The 18,081-nt window shown below is 41.6% G+C and overlaps 2 protein-coding genes across 2 annotated transcripts; both read right to left on the bottom strand.

Annotated features, from left to right (window-relative positions):
• Positions 1-1,002: 1,002 nt before the first annotated feature.
• Positions 1,003-10,966, bottom strand: bmi1a (BMI1 proto-oncogene, polycomb ring finger a). The gene is made up of 10 exons (XM_085468595.1): positions 10,587-10,966; positions 6,746-6,881; positions 6,406-6,502; positions 5,926-5,981; positions 5,335-5,382; positions 5,081-5,189; positions 4,447-4,486; positions 4,058-4,156; positions 3,799-3,879; positions 1,003-2,441 (listed from the first exon to the last, which is right to left on the bottom strand). The coding sequence occupies exons 2-10, from the start codon at positions 6,855-6,857 to the stop codon at positions 2,076-2,078; spliced, it is 1,008 nt and encodes a 335-aa protein (XP_085324721.1). The 5' UTR covers positions 6,858-6,881; positions 10,587-10,966; the 3' UTR covers positions 1,003-2,075.
• Positions 10,967-12,154: 1,188 nt separating this feature from the next.
• On the bottom strand, positions 12,155-16,307 carry commd3 (COMM domain containing 3). Its single transcript, XM_085468594.1, has 8 exons — positions 16,126-16,307; positions 15,145-15,256; positions 13,977-14,040; positions 13,813-13,847; positions 13,190-13,250; positions 13,054-13,110; positions 12,870-12,923; positions 12,155-12,331 (listed from the first exon to the last, which is right to left on the bottom strand). The coding sequence occupies exons 1-8, from the start codon at positions 16,262-16,264 to the stop codon at positions 12,272-12,274; spliced, it is 582 nt and encodes a 193-aa protein (XP_085324720.1). The 5' UTR covers positions 16,265-16,307; the 3' UTR covers positions 12,155-12,271.
• Between the last annotated feature and the right edge of the window lie 1,774 nt (positions 16,308-18,081).

Below are 18,081 nucleotides of genomic sequence, written 5' to 3'. Positions count from 1 at the left end.
AGTTTGGCGCCAGATAACACCTCATTCTGTGTAAATATTAATACGCAAGTATTTCGTTTTACTTCGCTTTCTTGGGAGGTTTCCCCAAATAAAATATGAAGGCTGCAGGAAGTGGAGCATATTTCTATATGAGCCTTTATATGATTCTTTTTTTTTTTTTTTTCGTTTTTCTTTGTTTTTTTTTTTTTTTTAATTTTACCTTTGTTGTGTACCTTTCGATTTGCATTTTTTCATTATTTCTCGGGGGATTTTTTTTTAAATAAAAAGTGTAAAAAAAAATTTTTTAAGGGGACAAAACTTTAAAAAATAAACACCGTGTAAAAATAAATAAAAATCTTAAAAATCCCCCGCGGCTTATAAAAACAGCGCAGGCTATCATATATATATATATATATATATATATATATATATATATATATATATATATATATATATATATATATGTATGTGTATATATATATATATACACACATATATATATATATACACACATATATATATATATACACACATATATATATATATATATATATATACATATATATATATATATATACACACACACACATATATATATATAAACCATAAAATACCAGCGTAACGCAAAACTAAATAAAATAATAATAACAATAATGAAACAAAAAATAACTTATCACAGAGAGAAAAACAACAATTTTAGCGTAGTTTTTGTATAATTACACATTTTAAATTATACTTTGATTAAATCGGTGAAGTCTAATCAGGCCACTTGTTAAACAAATCAAAATTAGGTCTGAACGAATAAACAGTGGTTCATCTCTTTACCAGCCAGTTCTCCTCCACGTCCTTGCTGTGCAGAGCCTGCCTCTCTAACCGAGTCATACTAAATCCTGCTCATTCAGACTGACATCTGGCGCTCTGTCTGCCTTTTAGTTCGACTTTTTCATTTTACACCCATCAAACTGATCGATGATCTCCCAAAATTCAAGAGGAGAAAGAAAAAAAATCGAAGTGACTTTGCCAGTAAGTGTAAAATGTTTTATTTAGATGTTTTATACTGTGCAACAGTAACAATACAATAACTTGTCCATACAATCGAGCGATACAAATACGGAAAGAAAAAAAAACACAAGAAAAAAACAAAAAACAAACAAAGAGACATCAAAACATCTGTCGTTGAGCATGAAATGAAGCTGAAGAGGAGCCCAAGTCATCCCCACGGAATAAAGGGGAATAAGAGAATAACATCGCCGCTGATTAAATATGCATTTTGCTTCTATTTACACACGGATTCTCTAAAACGGAGCGTTAAAGTCGTGGAGGACGAGCAATCCGAGTCCACTGCAGTTACAGGAAACGTTTTTCTTCTTCCAGTAAAAAGTAAAGTCGATTCTTCTTCCGTAGGTTTTTTTCCACCCTACAGCCCTATACAAACTTTTTTGTTTTCTCCTTTCATTGGTACAAGGTGTGCCTGGACACTTCTTTAAAAAAAAGAAAAGAAAAAAAACGTCCAAAATTACACTCATGGGACAAACAAGCGAACCTTCTCTGAGACCAAAAAAAATAAAAAATAAAATAAGGAAAGTGGCGCTACCATGAGCATGCATGTTTAAAGTTTCCACCCCACACGCACATGAAGTAATCATGATAAACACTTTTAATTTGAAAGACGTGAAAACAGGAACAGAAGAGTCACCTTCAGTCACTTCAGGAAAATAAAGATGCAGCTTTTTCTTTCAAAAAAAGTACATGTTTGTCCTTCTCCATCCTTCCAAACTTCCTTTTCCCCTCCTCCTCCACCCTCGACATCTCGTTTTCTTTTTAAAATTCCCACGCCGCTTTTCCTTTCTTCTTTCTTTCTTTTTTTATTTTATTTTGAAATGTCTCCGATTCCACTACGTTTAAACTTACAGATGACGCCATAATATTGAGAACAACAAATGGAGAGAGAGAGAGAGAGAGAGAGAGAGAGAGAGAGAGAGAGAGAGAGAGAGCACATTGTCTACACAATGTAACTACGTTGGCATGAAAACAGTATTAGCTGAGCGGGTGTCTGGCGTTGGCTGGTCTGGTCCGGCACTGCTTGGAGCCCCGCGTCATCCGGATGAGGTCGACGAGCCGTTCAGAGAAACCTTTCGGGGTTTGCCGCCGTTGCCGCCGCAGAACTGGGTGAAGGGTCGGCTAGGGCTCGGGGCTGTGGCGGTGGGAGTCCCGTTGACTGTGCAGCCGCTGCTGTTGTTGTTGCTGTTGCCGTGCTGGTGCGGGGACTGCGCAGGCGTGCCGGGGCTCGGCAGAGACGAGGACGTGGACGGAGCCCCGGCTGGACTTCCGGCTTTGTCGCTGGCAGAGTCGCTCTCCTGCCCGGATCTGCTCGCGCTGTTCTGACCTTCCTGCTGCGCGTGGCTCACCTTCATCTTCTTACAGTTGGGTCGGACTCGGTACTTCAGCGGCAGCGGGCCGTTCTGCGGAAGAGGAGAAGAAGTTATTAAAACATTAAAACTTAAACTGTAAATGGGGTTGGCGCCATTTTTAGGAACTTTATTCAGTTTTTTTTTTAATTATTATTATTTTTTTATTTAATTAGTTACTCAACTAACCCTGAAGTGACCAAGTGGGGTCATCTAACCTATTTTATTCGTAAAAAAAAAAGTCGTAAAAATTAATTTATTAATGGGTCTACAACTTCTACAACTTTTTAAACTTGCTTTTTATTTTTTTACGGAATTGATTCATTTATTTGCAAAAAAAAAAAAAAAACTTGGAAAGATATGTGGGGGTCATTTACTTTTTAACCCCAAATTTCCATTTTTAATCACTACTCTATAGAGATCAAGATCCAGTCATGTCCTGGCGTACATTCAGTTTGATAACCAGACCAGAAAGTAGCAAGTTTTGTTATAAACTTGCTACTTAACCCAGTAACCCAGATACATCTAAAGCGGTTGGTTTCAGAGGCCACATATGGCATAAAGATCTTGTGCCCTTTGTTGCCCCTCCCCCCTTTTTGCATACACATGATAGAAAACCATAACTAATTGCAGAATGTCCCTGATACACACACACACACATATATATATATATATATAAAGGGGCAACATAAAATTTAATAATGTTCAAAGTACATATTATTTCAGGTTGAGTACAAAAACATGATACCATACAAATTCGAATATAGCCATGTCCATGGTTATGTATGTGTTCATTTGACTAAAATCTTAAACGGAAACTGATCGTAAATTTTAAACGTTTTTAATATTGAAAATATGTTTTTTTTTATTATTATTATTTATTTAAATTTTGGCATCTTTAACAACATGTATGAACAAAAACCCTCTTTCTCGAACAGCTTCCCCATTTGGAGATTTTGTGTTTTTGAAGACTAAAATAAACAAGCAGAAAAATATCTATATTTAACTGACCGCACACTATACAACACCAGCTACAACAAAGCGATAAAAACCTATATATAACAATATACAAAAACTTCAACGCAATGATAAAATAATATTTTAAAAGCTCAGCAATCAAAACGTAAGTATCTATTCTATTTATGTCTCAAGGTGAAATTTTAAAAGTACCTAATTTTGTTGATATTAAATGTATTTTTAAAAATAAATTGTGATTAAATACATTAACTGACACCGAGGGAGATGGTTTTATTTAACAAAGAAAATATTATTACTATACTGCAGTGTATCAATAAAAATTAATACACTGCAATTACAACTCAATAATTGCAGTGTATTAATCACATCTTGAGATAAAAAACAAAACAAAAAAAACCTTAGCTTTCTAAAAATGTGCAAAAATATTTCTTACCCTTCTCCAAGTATAGATATATGCTATATCCATTAGCGTGTAGTAATCTTTCAGAGGTTCATCTTCATACATGACTTCAACCTTAAGAGGAAAAAAAAAAGAATGGGTTTATTTATTTATTTTTTATTGATTTTGTTTTTCACAATAACCTTTTGTAAGAGGAAATCATTAAATATGTAAATAAGATATCTCTCAGTTTTTTGTGATACATTTATAGTAAGTATCTCTGAAAATAAATAAATAATTAAACTAAACAGACCTGGTAGGTGTTTGGGATGTCCATTTTGCTGCGCAGAAACTTTCTCAGATGCATAACTGTCATGGCTGCTGGACACTGCAAGTACCTCTTGTTAGCCACCTGCAGATAAAACACATTATAACAAAAAATAAATAAAAATACATATGTATATACATACGTGTGGAATAAAACATTCATACACAATGACTAGAATCTACACACAGGCTGGTCCACCTTAAAAGCAGCAAAAACAATGTAGCCCTTTACCACTGGAGAGAACATAATTATAATTGTTTGTCTCCACACATGTTTGATTATCCCTTATTCTAAGGCTGTTTTAATCCTAAAGTGTTAGCAAAGATGAAAAAAAATGACGGAAACAAAAATGTGGCTAAGTCAACGTGCGATACCTGATCTTTTGACTGCTTGTCCTCCACTGCTCCTCCCAGTCTGTGCGCCAAAAAACAGAGGAAAAACATGAGTAACTTTCCAGCGTATGTATAACTCTAAAACTAAATCACACAGAGTTAGCAACAGAATTCAAATTTTGAAAGATTTGAAAAAAATTCTTTTTAAACATACTATGTTTCATGCAGTACTTTTTTGTGAAGTATTACTGTAGTCAAGTATTTTGGCAAATTCCAGACATTAGAATAAACTTATTAATAAAGTCTTGAATATTATTTTATAATGACTGCAAAGGCAGCTAAAATTTACACACCATTAAAAAATAATTAATTAAAAGGCATTTGAATACAAAAACCAAAATCTGTCATATTATACGCATGATCCTATTTCTGTTCATTACATCACACTGTGGGTAGGACATGTCGTATTTTGATCTATAAAACATGGTACCAGCGTCAGTTAAGCTAGTTTTGATGATTCTAGAGCAGACTGATAATATCGGCTATAGTGGAGCAATATCTGTAAGCGTATCATAACAGCTGTATCTACTAACGAGAAACCTCTATAAATATTAGATTTTGTAGTCTTTTAGGAACAACTATTTTCCATTTCCATGTATTTTTAATACAAGCGTACCTGCTTTGATCAAAGAACTCAATAGAGAGGCTGATGATCTCATCGTCTGTAATAATTCTCTTGTCCTCATCTGCTACCTCTCCACGATCTTCATTTGTTCCATTAGACGCTATAGAAACACACACATGCACGGCTGGATGTGAGGGTGGGTTTATATGTTGCGTTTACAGCACAGCAGACTCTCTGATGTGGAAAATATTTCGCCAAAAGAAAAAAAAAGAAAGAAAGAAAAGAACATTTTCTTTCTGACTCACCATCTACGGGGTGCTCTGCGTAAAAGTCTCTTCTCCTCTTCATCTCATCTGAAGACATTCAGAAAGGCGTGTTATTACCAATCCATTCACTTTCACTTCCCACTATTACCTTATTTCAGAAACCATGTGCCAGAGTTCTCAGCGCCCCTTAATATTGTGACTTCCAGGAATAAATATTTGTCGAAACACAAGAAAAGCTAGATTAAAACTGTGGCATTGATGTGAGAATTCATGGAAATAATGATTTGATTCTCCAACATTTCTGTCTTACAGATGGGTGATATGAGACATGACCCTGAAAACTGTTTTGCTTGAACCTTGCAGCAAGAAAAGCAGACAGATTTGATGACCATAACACTCAGCGTCATCCCAATTCAACACACCTCTGCACTTTACAACAAATAATTAACTGTCAAGCTGAAACTTCAAGTTTTTCAATGCAAAGCTTTCCACTACACAACATACACACCATATCCAAATGCCATTACATATACCCTCATCGGTAATGTTCATTTATTCTTATTTTAATATACTTGCAGAGACAAATTTACGTGCAAAAGTCAGACTGAACAGTAAAAATGCGACTCTTACTTTTGAAGAGGCCGGGGACCAGTTTGTACACAATGTCCTGTAAAGTTTTGTCAGACCTAAAGAGAGAGAGAGAGGAAAAGAAACTTCAGTCAAGTATTTAAAACCAATTCTTGTCTGAAAAAATAAGACCAGTATTCATCGCTGTGGAAAACCTCAAACGTGTCATGTCGCCTACACGCCTACATGTGTTTCTCATGTCTGAATGTTTAAATCAGAGGCTGATTCAGCTGTTTAGTGGGGAACCCACAAAGGGAAGGAAACCGAAAACAAGTAATGTATTCGCTTAAGATTGCAAAGGCAGAAAATATACGTTCTACACTGTTTAAAAAGAACAGAAAAATCATATTTAAGGGGTTAAATTCAAGCCATCGGGCGTCACTAAACTTTTAGAACCAAATTTATATGGGCCCTGAAAAAGGTAACAATAACAACGGGGGCAGCTGAGCAAAATGCAGAGAGCATGGTAAGCACAGTTCTCACCTAATGTTGAGCAGTGGCTTGGTTTTGTGCACTTGTACATCACAGATGGGACAGTATTTGCTGGTTTCCAGATAGCGCACAATGCACATCTTGCAAACTGCAAAACAGATGAAAAAAAAACTGTTAATGTCTGATGAGATCTGAAAGCATTTCCTGAGGAGCCAAATTGAGTTTAAAAGAGAGCAAGAGCAAGAAATACATTTTGCAGCACTGAAAAAAGAAGACTGGGAATGTTTAAATTTAATCCAACATATCTCACATTTAGCAGCTTCGGGTGATATGAACTGATTTTGACCCATAAAAAAATTAAATGAAATGAAATTAGACGAGTTTTGCTCACATGAATGAAGACATTCGATGATGGTGGTTGCATCTATGAAGTATCCTCCACACAGAACGCACATGAGGTGAGGGTTGAGCTCGGTAATCTTTATCCTGGTCGTCCGATGCATGTTGAGAGGAAGGAACAACAATCCCTGCACGCAGAAGGAGGACAGGTCAAAACAAAAGCACGCAGAGGTTTGTCAACGCACGGCGGGGCATTTGGACGAGACTGCTGTTTGCTTGGACTGTGATAAAGCAACATCAACCTTTATGCCGATCCAGAAATAACCAGAGGGAAAGACGTTCGTTGGCAGATTTACAGGCAGCGGCGAATAATCATAAATCAATCACTTCCGCTGAGATCGATGGAGCCGTGCGCTCCCCACTTTCCTTCGCCTTAGCTCAGCATCTTTAATGACATAGTAGGGGCAGCAGCTTTGAGGAACCAAATCTGAGGCACGGCACGGGAATATTGACCTCACGCAACTTCAGATTTGCGCGCACTTTTAAAAACATGGATGGTTTAAACTCTAAGCGAAATCGAAAACGGTTTAAACCAAGAGCGCAAATGTGGGGGTAAAAACGAAAACCTATGCGAGACAATGTGAAAAATTAAATAAATCAGACCCAGCCAGCACCGAAACCTTTAGTTAAGTGGGTAACCCCCTTACTGGGTTGCCATGTTCTGTGTGGTTTGGCGAATTTTGCCAATAATAGTGGGCTAATATCATCCACACGGGCGCACCGGGGTGACTGGGTGAAAGTGTTTGTTTCTGCGTGCGTGTGTGTGTGTGTGTGTGTGTGTGTGTGTTGTGTGCGCGCGCGCGCAGGGGGGTGGGTAATATGAGGCACCCACTCACTGCGTCAGGTGTGCCACACAAGCCACGGGGAAACCTGAGCGTTTCTATGGCAACCCCGTTTGCTTTTTTAGCCCACATGGCTCTTCGCCAGTGACCAGAACGACAGGATGTCTAAACGAAAACAACACGGCGAGCCGTGCCCGTGTGCAGAGTGGGAACGAGGAAGGACAGAGTCTCCGAGTCCCTCCGTGCACACACACAGCCGCTGGGCTGCCAGGCTGCCGACAGCACGGCTGCCATTTTGTGGAGGAAAAAAAGAAGCATGTATCGGTTCAACGGGCTGCGGGGTTTCCTTCTAACGGGGGCGAATGAAGCCCACCCCGAGGTGTTTACACGAGCTTTATGTATCTGTGAGCCAGACACAGAGGAGCGTACGAGTCCGACCGGGAGAGAGAGAGAGAGATTTCAGCTTTATTTTGATTCGCTTTGCGCTTTTTTCATCAACACCGCGCAGCACCAATATGGCCAGACGCCAGCGACTGCGCCGAAGTTGAGGCGCACGCTGGGTCATTACAAACCATTTATTCTGCGCCATTTCCAGTTCAAGCACCGCACAGTCCATGTATCAAACACGAATGTCGAATGTAGGCTACACTCTGTGCTCGAGTGCATTTCAACAAAAAAGCGAGGGCGGTAGAGTAAAGTCACCAGATGCCAAAGGATCCCGGTCTTCAGATTTTTATCCGGTAGTTACGATCCGGTGGGCAAATTGGTCTCGAAAAAGATGACCAGTCTGGCGCACTTTTTTGTTTTTTAAAGTTGGACTTGCAAAGATTATCGCGGCTGGGTGCTGTCATTTTTTTTTTAATTTAATGCAATCATTAAAAGTCTATCCGGGGTAAAGAGTGAATATGAGCGGGTGAGCCCTCTTTAAACGCTGGATGAGAGCCAGCCTGCCCAGCTCGGAACCCACACTGTTACTTTATGGAGCCACAGTCGGCACCATGCCCGAGTCCCGGCTGCTTTTCAATGCTTCAACCGACCTCTCCTTGGCCGCCTGTGAACAGACCACTGCGGGCAAGTTTGGACAGCAAATCGGTTCAAAGGATGCCTCACACACGGATAATGATGGATAATGCCTACATATATGCAGGGAGCCTGTTGCGCCATTAATCGATTGGCTGGTGTTTGGACAACTGCTTTCCCCTCTGCCAGGGTGTGTGTGTGTGTGTGTGTGTGTGTGTGTGTGTGTGTGTGTGTGTGTGTGTGTGTGTGTGTGTGTGTGTGTGTGTGTGTGTGTGTGTGTGTGTGACCTGCCTGCTCACTTTATAAGACTTCAAGTCAGGTCAGCCAAGAAATCCAAAATAAAGTTAATACGCTTTGGGAACGAATATTGCTGAATGGCCAAAAATCAAACAATACAGTCTGGATTCAGTTGGGAATACGCTGAATGCAGAGGTTTGTGCACAACACGGGCTTTCCTCTATTTTATTTTATTTTTTTACTGATAATTTGGCTTAAGCTGTAGCTGGTGCTGACAGCAGGCCATCAATTATTTCTCCACAACTAGTACATCTTAAATTCTTTCAAACAAGACACGTTAAATTGGAGATTTCCATCGGTTTCTGTAGTGACCCGTAAAAGCCGTGCTAACCTAATTTATTCCCAGACGAGACCAGTTCCTCTTGTAAAGCGTTCACCTCTTACATGTAGATCAACAGCAGCTGGAAATAACCCAATTAAAAAAAACTGGGATGGCAAAAAGAAAAGAAGGAGAAGAAACACATCAGCCGCTGTGAGTTCATTTAGAAAACCGTGGCTTAAATAGCTCCTGATTAGAACTGACCACAGGACTAAAACGTATCAAAGGAATTACGTTTATTCCGTGTAAATGCCTCCCTACTCAGTGGATGTACTCCATCCAGTCTGCTGGGCTACATGATCGCTCCTATTCACACACATGTGAGCCTGTCAACCTGCAAAAACCAAGCGGGTGGTGGTGGAGTGTGTGTTTCGGGGGGATAGATTCATTTAACCCATTATAAGTGCACACAAGGTCTACACCAGCGTTCATGGGTAAAATGATAATTTTTTACCCCCCCTCGCTCTCTACAGAGGAAACACTAGCTTGCGCCCATCACCAGACTGGGAGCTACAGTGTGCGCCAACACACAGACCGTATAAAGGTGGGAATTATTGCGATCCATAATGAGCTTTTAATTGTCAAACAAACAGTCTGTGTTGGCTACAGCTCATGTGAATTTAAGTGGAATTACCAGAGCTTCAGACTGCCTGGAGAGGCACAGCCACTCCTTTGTAGTCGCCAATTTTTTTTCTCTCTCTCCCTTCTTAATTTCTTCTTTAAATTTAAATTTAATAACCATCCTTCCCACTCAGGACAAGCACACACCAAAACGTAAACAGCCAGTTGTAGTCCGTATACGCGTTTAACGACAATCCAGTGTTTACAAAGCAGCCGTCATGAAACATTTATGCTCGGTGGAAACGGTTTGCCTCCCTGGCACGTTCACGGGAGCGATCCAAGTTAAGTTAATAAATCCAACATCCGGTCACGTTCACCGAAAACCAACCTGCCACCCAATTCCCATCACCCCAAAGATCCAAACTCTATAAAATGAAGACTCTACGTGGAAACACGAACGCAGGGGGACCGTTTGAAGCACTTGCTGCTCCTCGCATCGCAGCCAACACAGCCTGGTTCGCCTCGGGTCTCCCACTTTACATAAATCCCAACGACGCAATGCAAACCCGAACCGTGACCAACTTATACGGACGCGTAACTGAACGATAGGAGAAGCAGGAGCGAATGTGCCCGACCCTTAATTGGCGTTTATAGTCGAGCGGGGAACATCTTTTGCTGGGGGAAAAAAGTGGTGCGCAGACCCACACACGGAGCTCCACGTCGGTGATCGCTGCAGCCACCGTTGAAAGCTCCACATCCACCGCTGGACGTAGCGGGGGGAAAACACAAAGACACAAAGCCCAAACCTCGCCCTTTCGCCCCGTTAGTTAGAGACGATATCGAAGGAGACGTACCTGAAGGTTCGGCCGGGAATCGGTGGGCACCGAGGCGAGTAGACAATGAAAGTTGGGAGGCGATCAGCAGAAAATGAATAGGAGTAGAGCCGCCATCTTGAAGCAGGCTGCAGACGCTGTCAGTGGCGGAGAGCGCACGGCGGACTGGAGCGCATTTCAGATGTGCGAATAAAAACTCCCCGTTTCCTCGGCGATTGCGCGGCGTGTGCGTGTCCGACAGACGCCTTCCAAGAGATCCCGGTCCTTCGGCTCCGGTTCGGAAAGCTTCCCACTTCGGCACCGATAACTTTGCCTCCAAAATATCCGCTTCGCCCCCCAGTAAAACGCAGCAGTGTGTGTGTGTGCTCCGTGGAAACTGACACCGTCCCCAAAATGGCTTGTAGTTCGACCGCCCCGCTCTGGTCACGTGGTCTGGTTGCTTAAGGGTGCCTAGAAATTACTGTCGGTGTATGCTGTTTCTACTGATCTACGTATGTGCAAAGTAGCAAAGACGTGAAGGAAAAAAAGGCTGATTTACACGCGATGGGCGCGTTTTTAACAAACATATCTTTATTTTAGCGGTTTGTGCCTTTTTCTCGACCTGAAACGACACCGAGAAGCTGCTTAAGGGCGCTCACAAATTACTGTCGGTCTATTCTGGTCTTTTTTTTTTTAAGTGTGACGCATGATTTAAAATAACACACGGTGCACATCCATGCAGCTTGGGTCGCTTTTCAGCACGATGAGGCTCAATATGTCCTGATGGGTATCCAAAATTTAAAAGAAAAGAAAAGAAAAGAAAGAGAAGGGCACAATGGTTGGAGCAGGCAGATGTAGAAAGTAGGCTCTCGGTGTGCCCTCTCTCTGATGTCAAAAATAACAGCAGCAGCACACGCGCTCTCACAACTTCGTGTCGTTTTGACCATCAAACGCATCAAAGTCTATTGAGGTACCAAGTGGCTGTCTTCTTAAGCTATCCAGCTCATTGCTTTGAAGATCCCACGCACTTGGTGGAAAATACGCCAATATGACAAATGGCCCTGGTGTCAAACCTTTGTCACAGTCTGTCCTGACATGCTGTGCAGAAAAGAAGAAGAATAAACTTCCACACTTGATGAATTGGAGCCTTAACCCTCCGCTGAAAACGATGGCATCTCGGATGTTTACGGAATCCGAGCCGCCGTGCTGCTTCAGCTGAGGAGCTTTGAACTTTTCAAGCTGAGGTGGACGCAAAAAAGCTCGGGGAGCTTTATTTTTGTTTGTTTGTTTTGTTTTTTAGTGAATGGACTAAAATTCTCATGACGCGAGAAAGCCGTAGATCTCTGATAATAGCCTTTTAAAAATAGAGATCTCAAGAAAGGCTGGGCTGAAACTCTTGTGGTAACAAATACTTCGAGAGAAAGAAAGAAAAAAAGACACCGCTGTCGTGCAGCTATGTCAGAAATCCTACACAAGCTGTTTAAACAACGCGAGGGTGTAATTTCTTTACTGTACACACGTTCAAATTAATCTTTTAATAAAATATTTTTCTCCAGTCCTAAAGGGGAAGTTCTTGGAAGACGTGTAACACACCAAAATCCTGAAATCAGTCAAAGAACAAAGACGATTTTATTGATTTTATTTTTCTTTCAAATACATTTGTTGGGTTGATAACACACGTGACACATCAGTGGCAGGTATAAAGGGGACGAAAGTGGACACAAGCTTCACATCTGACTGGCTTTCTCCATAGTCTTGGCGGCGTCTTTCAACTTCCCCACCAAATCCTGAAAAGGCAGACACCGATCAACATTTATCCATTTATATAAAAAGATATATTATTTATGCACAATGGTTAGACTAATTTCCGACTTTAGATTCAGGCTGATTAGACTGAAGATGACTGACGGCTTGCATTCATCCAATCATTCCAGAGCCGCTGATATCAGCAGGTCTCTGATTTTATAAAAGGCACTGCTGATGTTTCCACGATGATTACAAAACATTTTTAACCTTTTTCAAGTCTGTTCATTATTTTCTGTTAAAGTGAGCTGCAGTAAAGGATGGATCGTAGCGATTCTGTCTCAATCAAAATCAGAATCCGTGAAGAAAAAAATAGCTACCGCATGGACATAATATTACAATTTCCCACGTTGACTTTTTTCCTGAAAGATCCACACCCCTTTCGATAAGGAGAGCTACCACAGAGCAATACGTTCCGTGGTTAGATTGTTTAGGACTGCTAATAAATGTGACTGTAGTGCGTAATGGCACAGGTACGACGCAATTGCGAGACAATTATCCACCCCAAGAGTTTTCCTCTACCTGGAGCTGCTCCACTGTGCAAGTAAAGTTGATGTCCTCTGAGGATCCTTCATTCTAAAAAATAATAATAATAAATAAAGGAAGGAAGAAAGAAGGAGCAAACATAAGCGTCCTGTTACCCATTGAAATATACCAGACTTTATATAAATGCTGGAAAGTAGAAGAGTAAAGCTGCGGCTGTTACCTCAGTGTTCAGTGATATCAAATAGAAAGAATCGTTGACTTTATCCACCTGCCCGTTCTGTGGGAGAAGCAACATTTTAGAAACACACAACAAATGATATACCGCTAACAGACAGAAATTAGTCTCGCGATCTCACCTTCATGTGGTACTCCAGGCGCCACGAAGCGTCGGTAATGTGAGGTAGACCCCTTCCTATGCTATAAGAAAAAGAAAGGAGAGACTGAGTCATCTTTGCTTCTGTAGAAAATATTGCCCATTCATTCGGCGAGGAGGCAGAGAATTAATGATATGACCAAAACTCCTAAAAAACTCTTAAAAACTCTTAAAGTTGCCGTGCGTCACAGGGGTTTTACGCATCAGGTGGTTTTCTGCAGTTAAATCCGTTTGCATATATGGTGGCTCTTCTACAAAAAGCTGTTTGTTAGCACGTCATAAATCCACATTTACAAGTCAGTTAATCTTGGCGCGGAGAAGCTTAAATACTGACTAGAACAACAACTCGCCTCCTCTTCCTCCCACGTTACCTCGAATATCCAGTTTTCAACGTGTCAAATCATTCGGTTAATAATTGTGCAAATTTGCGACTCGAGTTTTACCAAAACAATTAAGTAATTAATAAATAATAAATAAACAAACAAAGCCTAGGCAATAGTAGGCTGTGATGGCATCCCCAGAGAGCGAAGCAAACACCTTAAAATAACATGAGCCCCCCTATATCTCTTAAGCACTGCCAGCTCGAACCACGCAGCGATGCCTTACCTTGCTAAAAGACGCTCCAAATCTTTTTTATGTTTCTGCAAAACAAAACAAAACAAAACAAAACAAAACAAAAAAGCACCAATTAGCTGCTGGCAAGTCTGGCAAAAAAACAAAAGAAAAAAAAAGGATGAAATAAATGCGTCCTAGTTTTGAATATAGGCTACCTGGTATGCGCTGTAGAATATTTCTGTTCTGTCTGCGCTGAATGTGAGCTCTTCAAGGCTGGAACTGAACGGAGAAGACAATACTTTAAAACGCAGCTGGTTCCCAGAAAGGAAGTCCACTTAGACAGCTTTACATAAAGCAGCAGGGAGTTCATATGGAGATAGCAGAATTGCATGCATTCCTTTCGTCATCCAATTCCAAGGAACAATTAGTTTAATTCAGCTTGTTGCACAGGTTCTGTGAGCAGACTTTGAAAACCGACTTTCTTGCAGTTAAGACTGCGGAGAAGCAATGAGTAAAATATTATTAATAATAACAGTAATAATAATATAATAATATAATAGAAATCTAAAGCGTTTGCAGCTTTAAACTAACGCTTGCTTGTTCGGGACATGCGTACAGTTCATCCTCTACACCTAGAACATCCAACACCACTTGGATCAAGTGGGGAAAAAAAATCTTCAGCTGAAAAAAATACACAAAACAAAGAGGAAAAAATGCTACATATGAGAAACTCGTGAGATGTATAAATAATACCACAGATCCAAGTATAACAGCGTAACTACAGCACTAATTTGCTGGAGACATTATGGCTCCACTGGCAGCTTGCAAGCTCCTTCATACCTACTTCAAGATGAGAATAATAAGTCCTGCTACACGAACAGAACATCCCATCGAGCTTCAGAACTTCAACGGATGCTTTACTAAAACCCCGAGTCGCTTTGTTCTGCAGTAATTATACATAAAGACCACACTTAAAGTCCCCTTGGAGGTGAATTCTGGAAGTATTGTCTCCTTGCATATTGTTAGAGGCATGAAAACAGCGCGGTTTTGGCTCAACGTCATGAAATGACCTGCTTGTAAATAGCGCGCTACTTCAGGTGCTTCGCTTTGAAAGGGTTAGGTTTGAGGTCAGGGTCAAACAAGGCGACACACACACACACACACACACACACACACACACACACACACACACACACAAAGAAAACAAAAGAAAGTGTAGGCAGTGTAGGCTACAGGATCCATCTGTATCATAAGGACAGGCTGTTACGTGTGTTATGGGAGGGAGACTCTCATGCGGGCAACAGATAAGGTTGTTTGTGTCCAATTTATAACCACCACCTGCACACAGGGTGGACAGTAAATGCTCTGTGTGCCGTCTCGTACCTTATCGTGGACTGGTCTGCGTTTTGTTTGACCGCCTCCAGTATGAAGGTGACGGCAGCTGTGTGGCTCTGCTTCAGCAGGATTTGGTCTATCTGGTTAAACTCGGGCTGATCTGAAATGACAAAAAAACAGAAAGACGGAATGAGGAATGCTGCTGTTACAACATTCTTACTGGGCGGAACAGAGAAGCCAATTCGTGTACGTCTGATGCAGGGTCCATATACTTTGGTTTCTCCACACTGACGCGCAGAATGGAAATCATTGATAATTTGCATGTGAATGGGACCCCCTGTGCTGCATCAGCCTGGGGTGGGGTGGAGGGGGTGGGGGGTCCTTTGTTTGTTTGTCTAGTGAGTACTTCACTTTCTAAATAATTCCGCAGTAAAAATGGGATTGGGTGCCGCAGAGGTTAGACGACACATGGCCTGTGAAAACAGCTGAAGCAGCTGTGATGAAACTAGAACCTACATCGAGCAAAAGTCTGCTGTCATTTTGCATCATTTATATTTACAAGACAAATTCGAGCCGATTAACAGCATCAGCATGCAGGGCGCTTCGCCGGTCTGCTGAGAGCGATTACAGCCGTCAATCGGATGTGTGTCCGAGATCAGATCGGACTATTAGAGTCTAAAATGACCATCGTGGTCTTTCTAATACTCCGAGCGGACTTGATGCCAGTTTAAATGACAAAAGGGATCCCGAGTGGCCGTGTGTGATTGTGCGACTGCTGCTGAATGCAAAGCAGGCAGCTCGAAAAGACTCGGGTCGCTTTAAAGCAGCTGATGGGCAGCAGGCGGCCACTCGGACTCGTGAAATGTCTTAAAATAAACGCAGGGATCCATCGGGTTAATTCGCAGCGCGCAGCAGAGCCGTAAAAATCCGCAAACACCGAGGCAGCTCCGCCGCACGCTCACACCCGGAGAGAAACCGGAAGCAACAGCGGAGACAAAAGCAGCGGCGCGCGGAGAGGCAGCAGCTCACCGAGGACTGTGGGGTCGCCGTGAGAGGAGAGCAGACTCCGGAAAGACACGTCCACCAGCACCTGGAAGCTGCCGTGGTCGAAGACGGACTGGTCTGCTAAAGACTGTAGCCCTCTCTGCACAGACTCAGACAACTCCATTTTGCAAAAGGGAGACCCACGACATCAGACCACGTGACGGATCAGCTGATCTGGAGAAGCAGAGGGCTGTGGGAGGTTATAGCGAGAGAGAGGCAGACTCGGGGCTGCTGAATGGGGAAGACACTACAGCGTATTGTGGATCTCCGAGAAGACGTTCATTCATTTATTGTATTAATCTAGGTTTGTTGTTTAATTGTGCGATTCATCACTGCTGTTTTATCCTCCAGTCGGATCAGTGATATACAGAACAGCGAAAGAATAAATAAATAAATAATAACATCTGCGACCCCCAAGCTTTTCCATTGTCGGTACCACGGATACGTTTAAACGCTTTGCCACGCAGTTTTATTTAGATTTGTACCCTATATCCAGTGTAATCATCCCCATAGCTGGTTTCTGACTGTGGGATTTACCGGGTTACAGTTGTCCCCGGTATTAACTAGACCACTAGACCTCCAAGTATTCACACATACCTCTCTATGAGCAATATTATCCACAAGCGTTTAGCAGCGATTACACTGACACTGGGATATTGGGTTTATGACTTGCTGCCGGTCAGTATTGCTCAGTTATTTAGCCAGATACACAAAGTACGGGGCGGGAGTCTGTGGTGAAGTGCAACACAGGTTAAAAAAAAAGATTTTTAGGTCATATCCTCCCGAGAAAAGAAGAAAAGATAAGCTTCCTATTGAACTTGTTTGTAATTTCCTGCCACCCAAACACGTGAGATATCAATGGAAAGCCCAGGATGCCCTTTAGTAAAGGACTTAGTAGGGTAGCTCAAATAACTCAAAATTATATCTAGACCAGAAACAAATGTCCATTATAGAGGACACAAATAAATAGGCTGGTTCTAGGGAGGATATAGATCATGTAAGGGAGATAAGGGTGTGGGGGTGAGATTAAGCATTTCTAGTTTAGATAGCAGAGACGTGGATCGTGTCAGATGATGAGCAACATTATCAACATCTTGTAACACTTCGTACAGCTGTGCTACAGTGTGACTTTGCATGCTATGCAGTCCAGCCGTCAGAGCGAAGACACCCCCACTCCTTCTTCATCACAACTCTGTCTGTATTGTATTAGTTCTGATATTTCTACATCGTGTCTAATCTATTAATTGAGAACGAGCACAATGCCACGGTCTTCCACCCTCTGAGGTCGGGACGGACCAGGATGAGCAGATGCGATCGTGGGCGACTTATTGAGGTGTGGACTGTGTAATATTGTCATTGTATTATCAAATCAGATTTAGCGCACTAATTATTGCTATATATATCACGGTGCATACTTTTATTCGTTTACTCATTCAGCGGTTTCCAGGATCTTTTTTTTTTTTGCACAACTATACAGTTATCTAAAGCAACCATCTGATTTGCACAGCTGGGTTCTCATGCTAAATCTAATATACACATCCAGATAAACAGATGAAACGAGGGTTTTTTTACGCCTTCGAGACGGGCATCTTCACCCACTTCGCATTTGAGCTGGCATTACGCATTTCTTTTTGGGGCAGTTACTCTACACAGCTCATATTTGCTCCCCGGTGCTCGCCAAAGCATTTCGGTCAGGGCGTTTAGTATTTATTACATGTGACGTCTTTCTTTTTTTGCGCGTGTCGGAAACTTCCTCGCTCAAGCCTCGAGGCAGTCATGAGGTGAGCCGTAAATAGGTCACTTTTAAATTTCCATTATGAGCCTTAAATATGTGGAGTCGGTGCGTAACGCAGTCCAGGCTTGGAATCCAGTGAAAAGTATAAAACTGCCACGAACTGAAAAGAAAAGAAATTCACTTTTGCACATGGAAACTACAAAATC

Source organism: Copadichromis virginalis, linkage group LG9 (genome assembly GCF_057382275.1).
Source record: "Copadichromis virginalis isolate Kocher_CV1m ecotype Utaka linkage group LG9, C_Virginalis_male_GT1.1, whole genome shotgun sequence".
Taxonomy (NCBI): domain Eukaryota; kingdom Metazoa; phylum Chordata; class Actinopteri; order Cichliformes; family Cichlidae; genus Copadichromis; species Copadichromis virginalis.
This window is presented reverse-complemented; position numbering and strand designations above follow the sequence as displayed.

What these genes read in the sequence shown, in the direction of transcription:
- bmi1a (XM_085468595.1), bottom strand. Translation starts at nt 6,857, where the DNA reads ATGCATCGGACGACCAGGATAAAGATTACCGAGCTCAACCCTCACCTC. An exon ending in GGTCCCCGGCCTCTTCAAAA is followed by an intron (nt 5,383 to 5,925) that starts GTAAGAGTCGCA and finishes GAATGTCTTCAG; the next exon opens with ATGAGATGAAGAGGAGAAGA. An exon ending in ACATCCCAAACACCTACCAG is followed by an intron (nt 3,880 to 4,057) that starts GTCTGTTTAGTT and finishes TTTCCTCTTAAG; the next exon opens with GTTGAAGTCATGTATGAAGA.
- commd3 (XM_085468594.1), bottom strand. Translation starts at nt 16,264, where the DNA reads ATGGAGTTGTCTGAGTCTGTGCAGAGAGGGCTACAGTCTTTAGCAGAC. An exon ending in GCAGACCAGTCCACGATAAG is followed by an intron (nt 14,041 to 15,144) that starts GTACGAGACGGC and finishes TTCTCCGTTCAG; the next exon opens with TTCCAGCCTTGAAGAGCTCA. An exon ending in TTGGAGCGTCTTTTAGCAAG is followed by an intron (nt 13,251 to 13,812) that starts GTAAGGCATCGC and finishes TTTTTCTTATAG; the next exon opens with CATAGGAAGGGGTCTACCTC.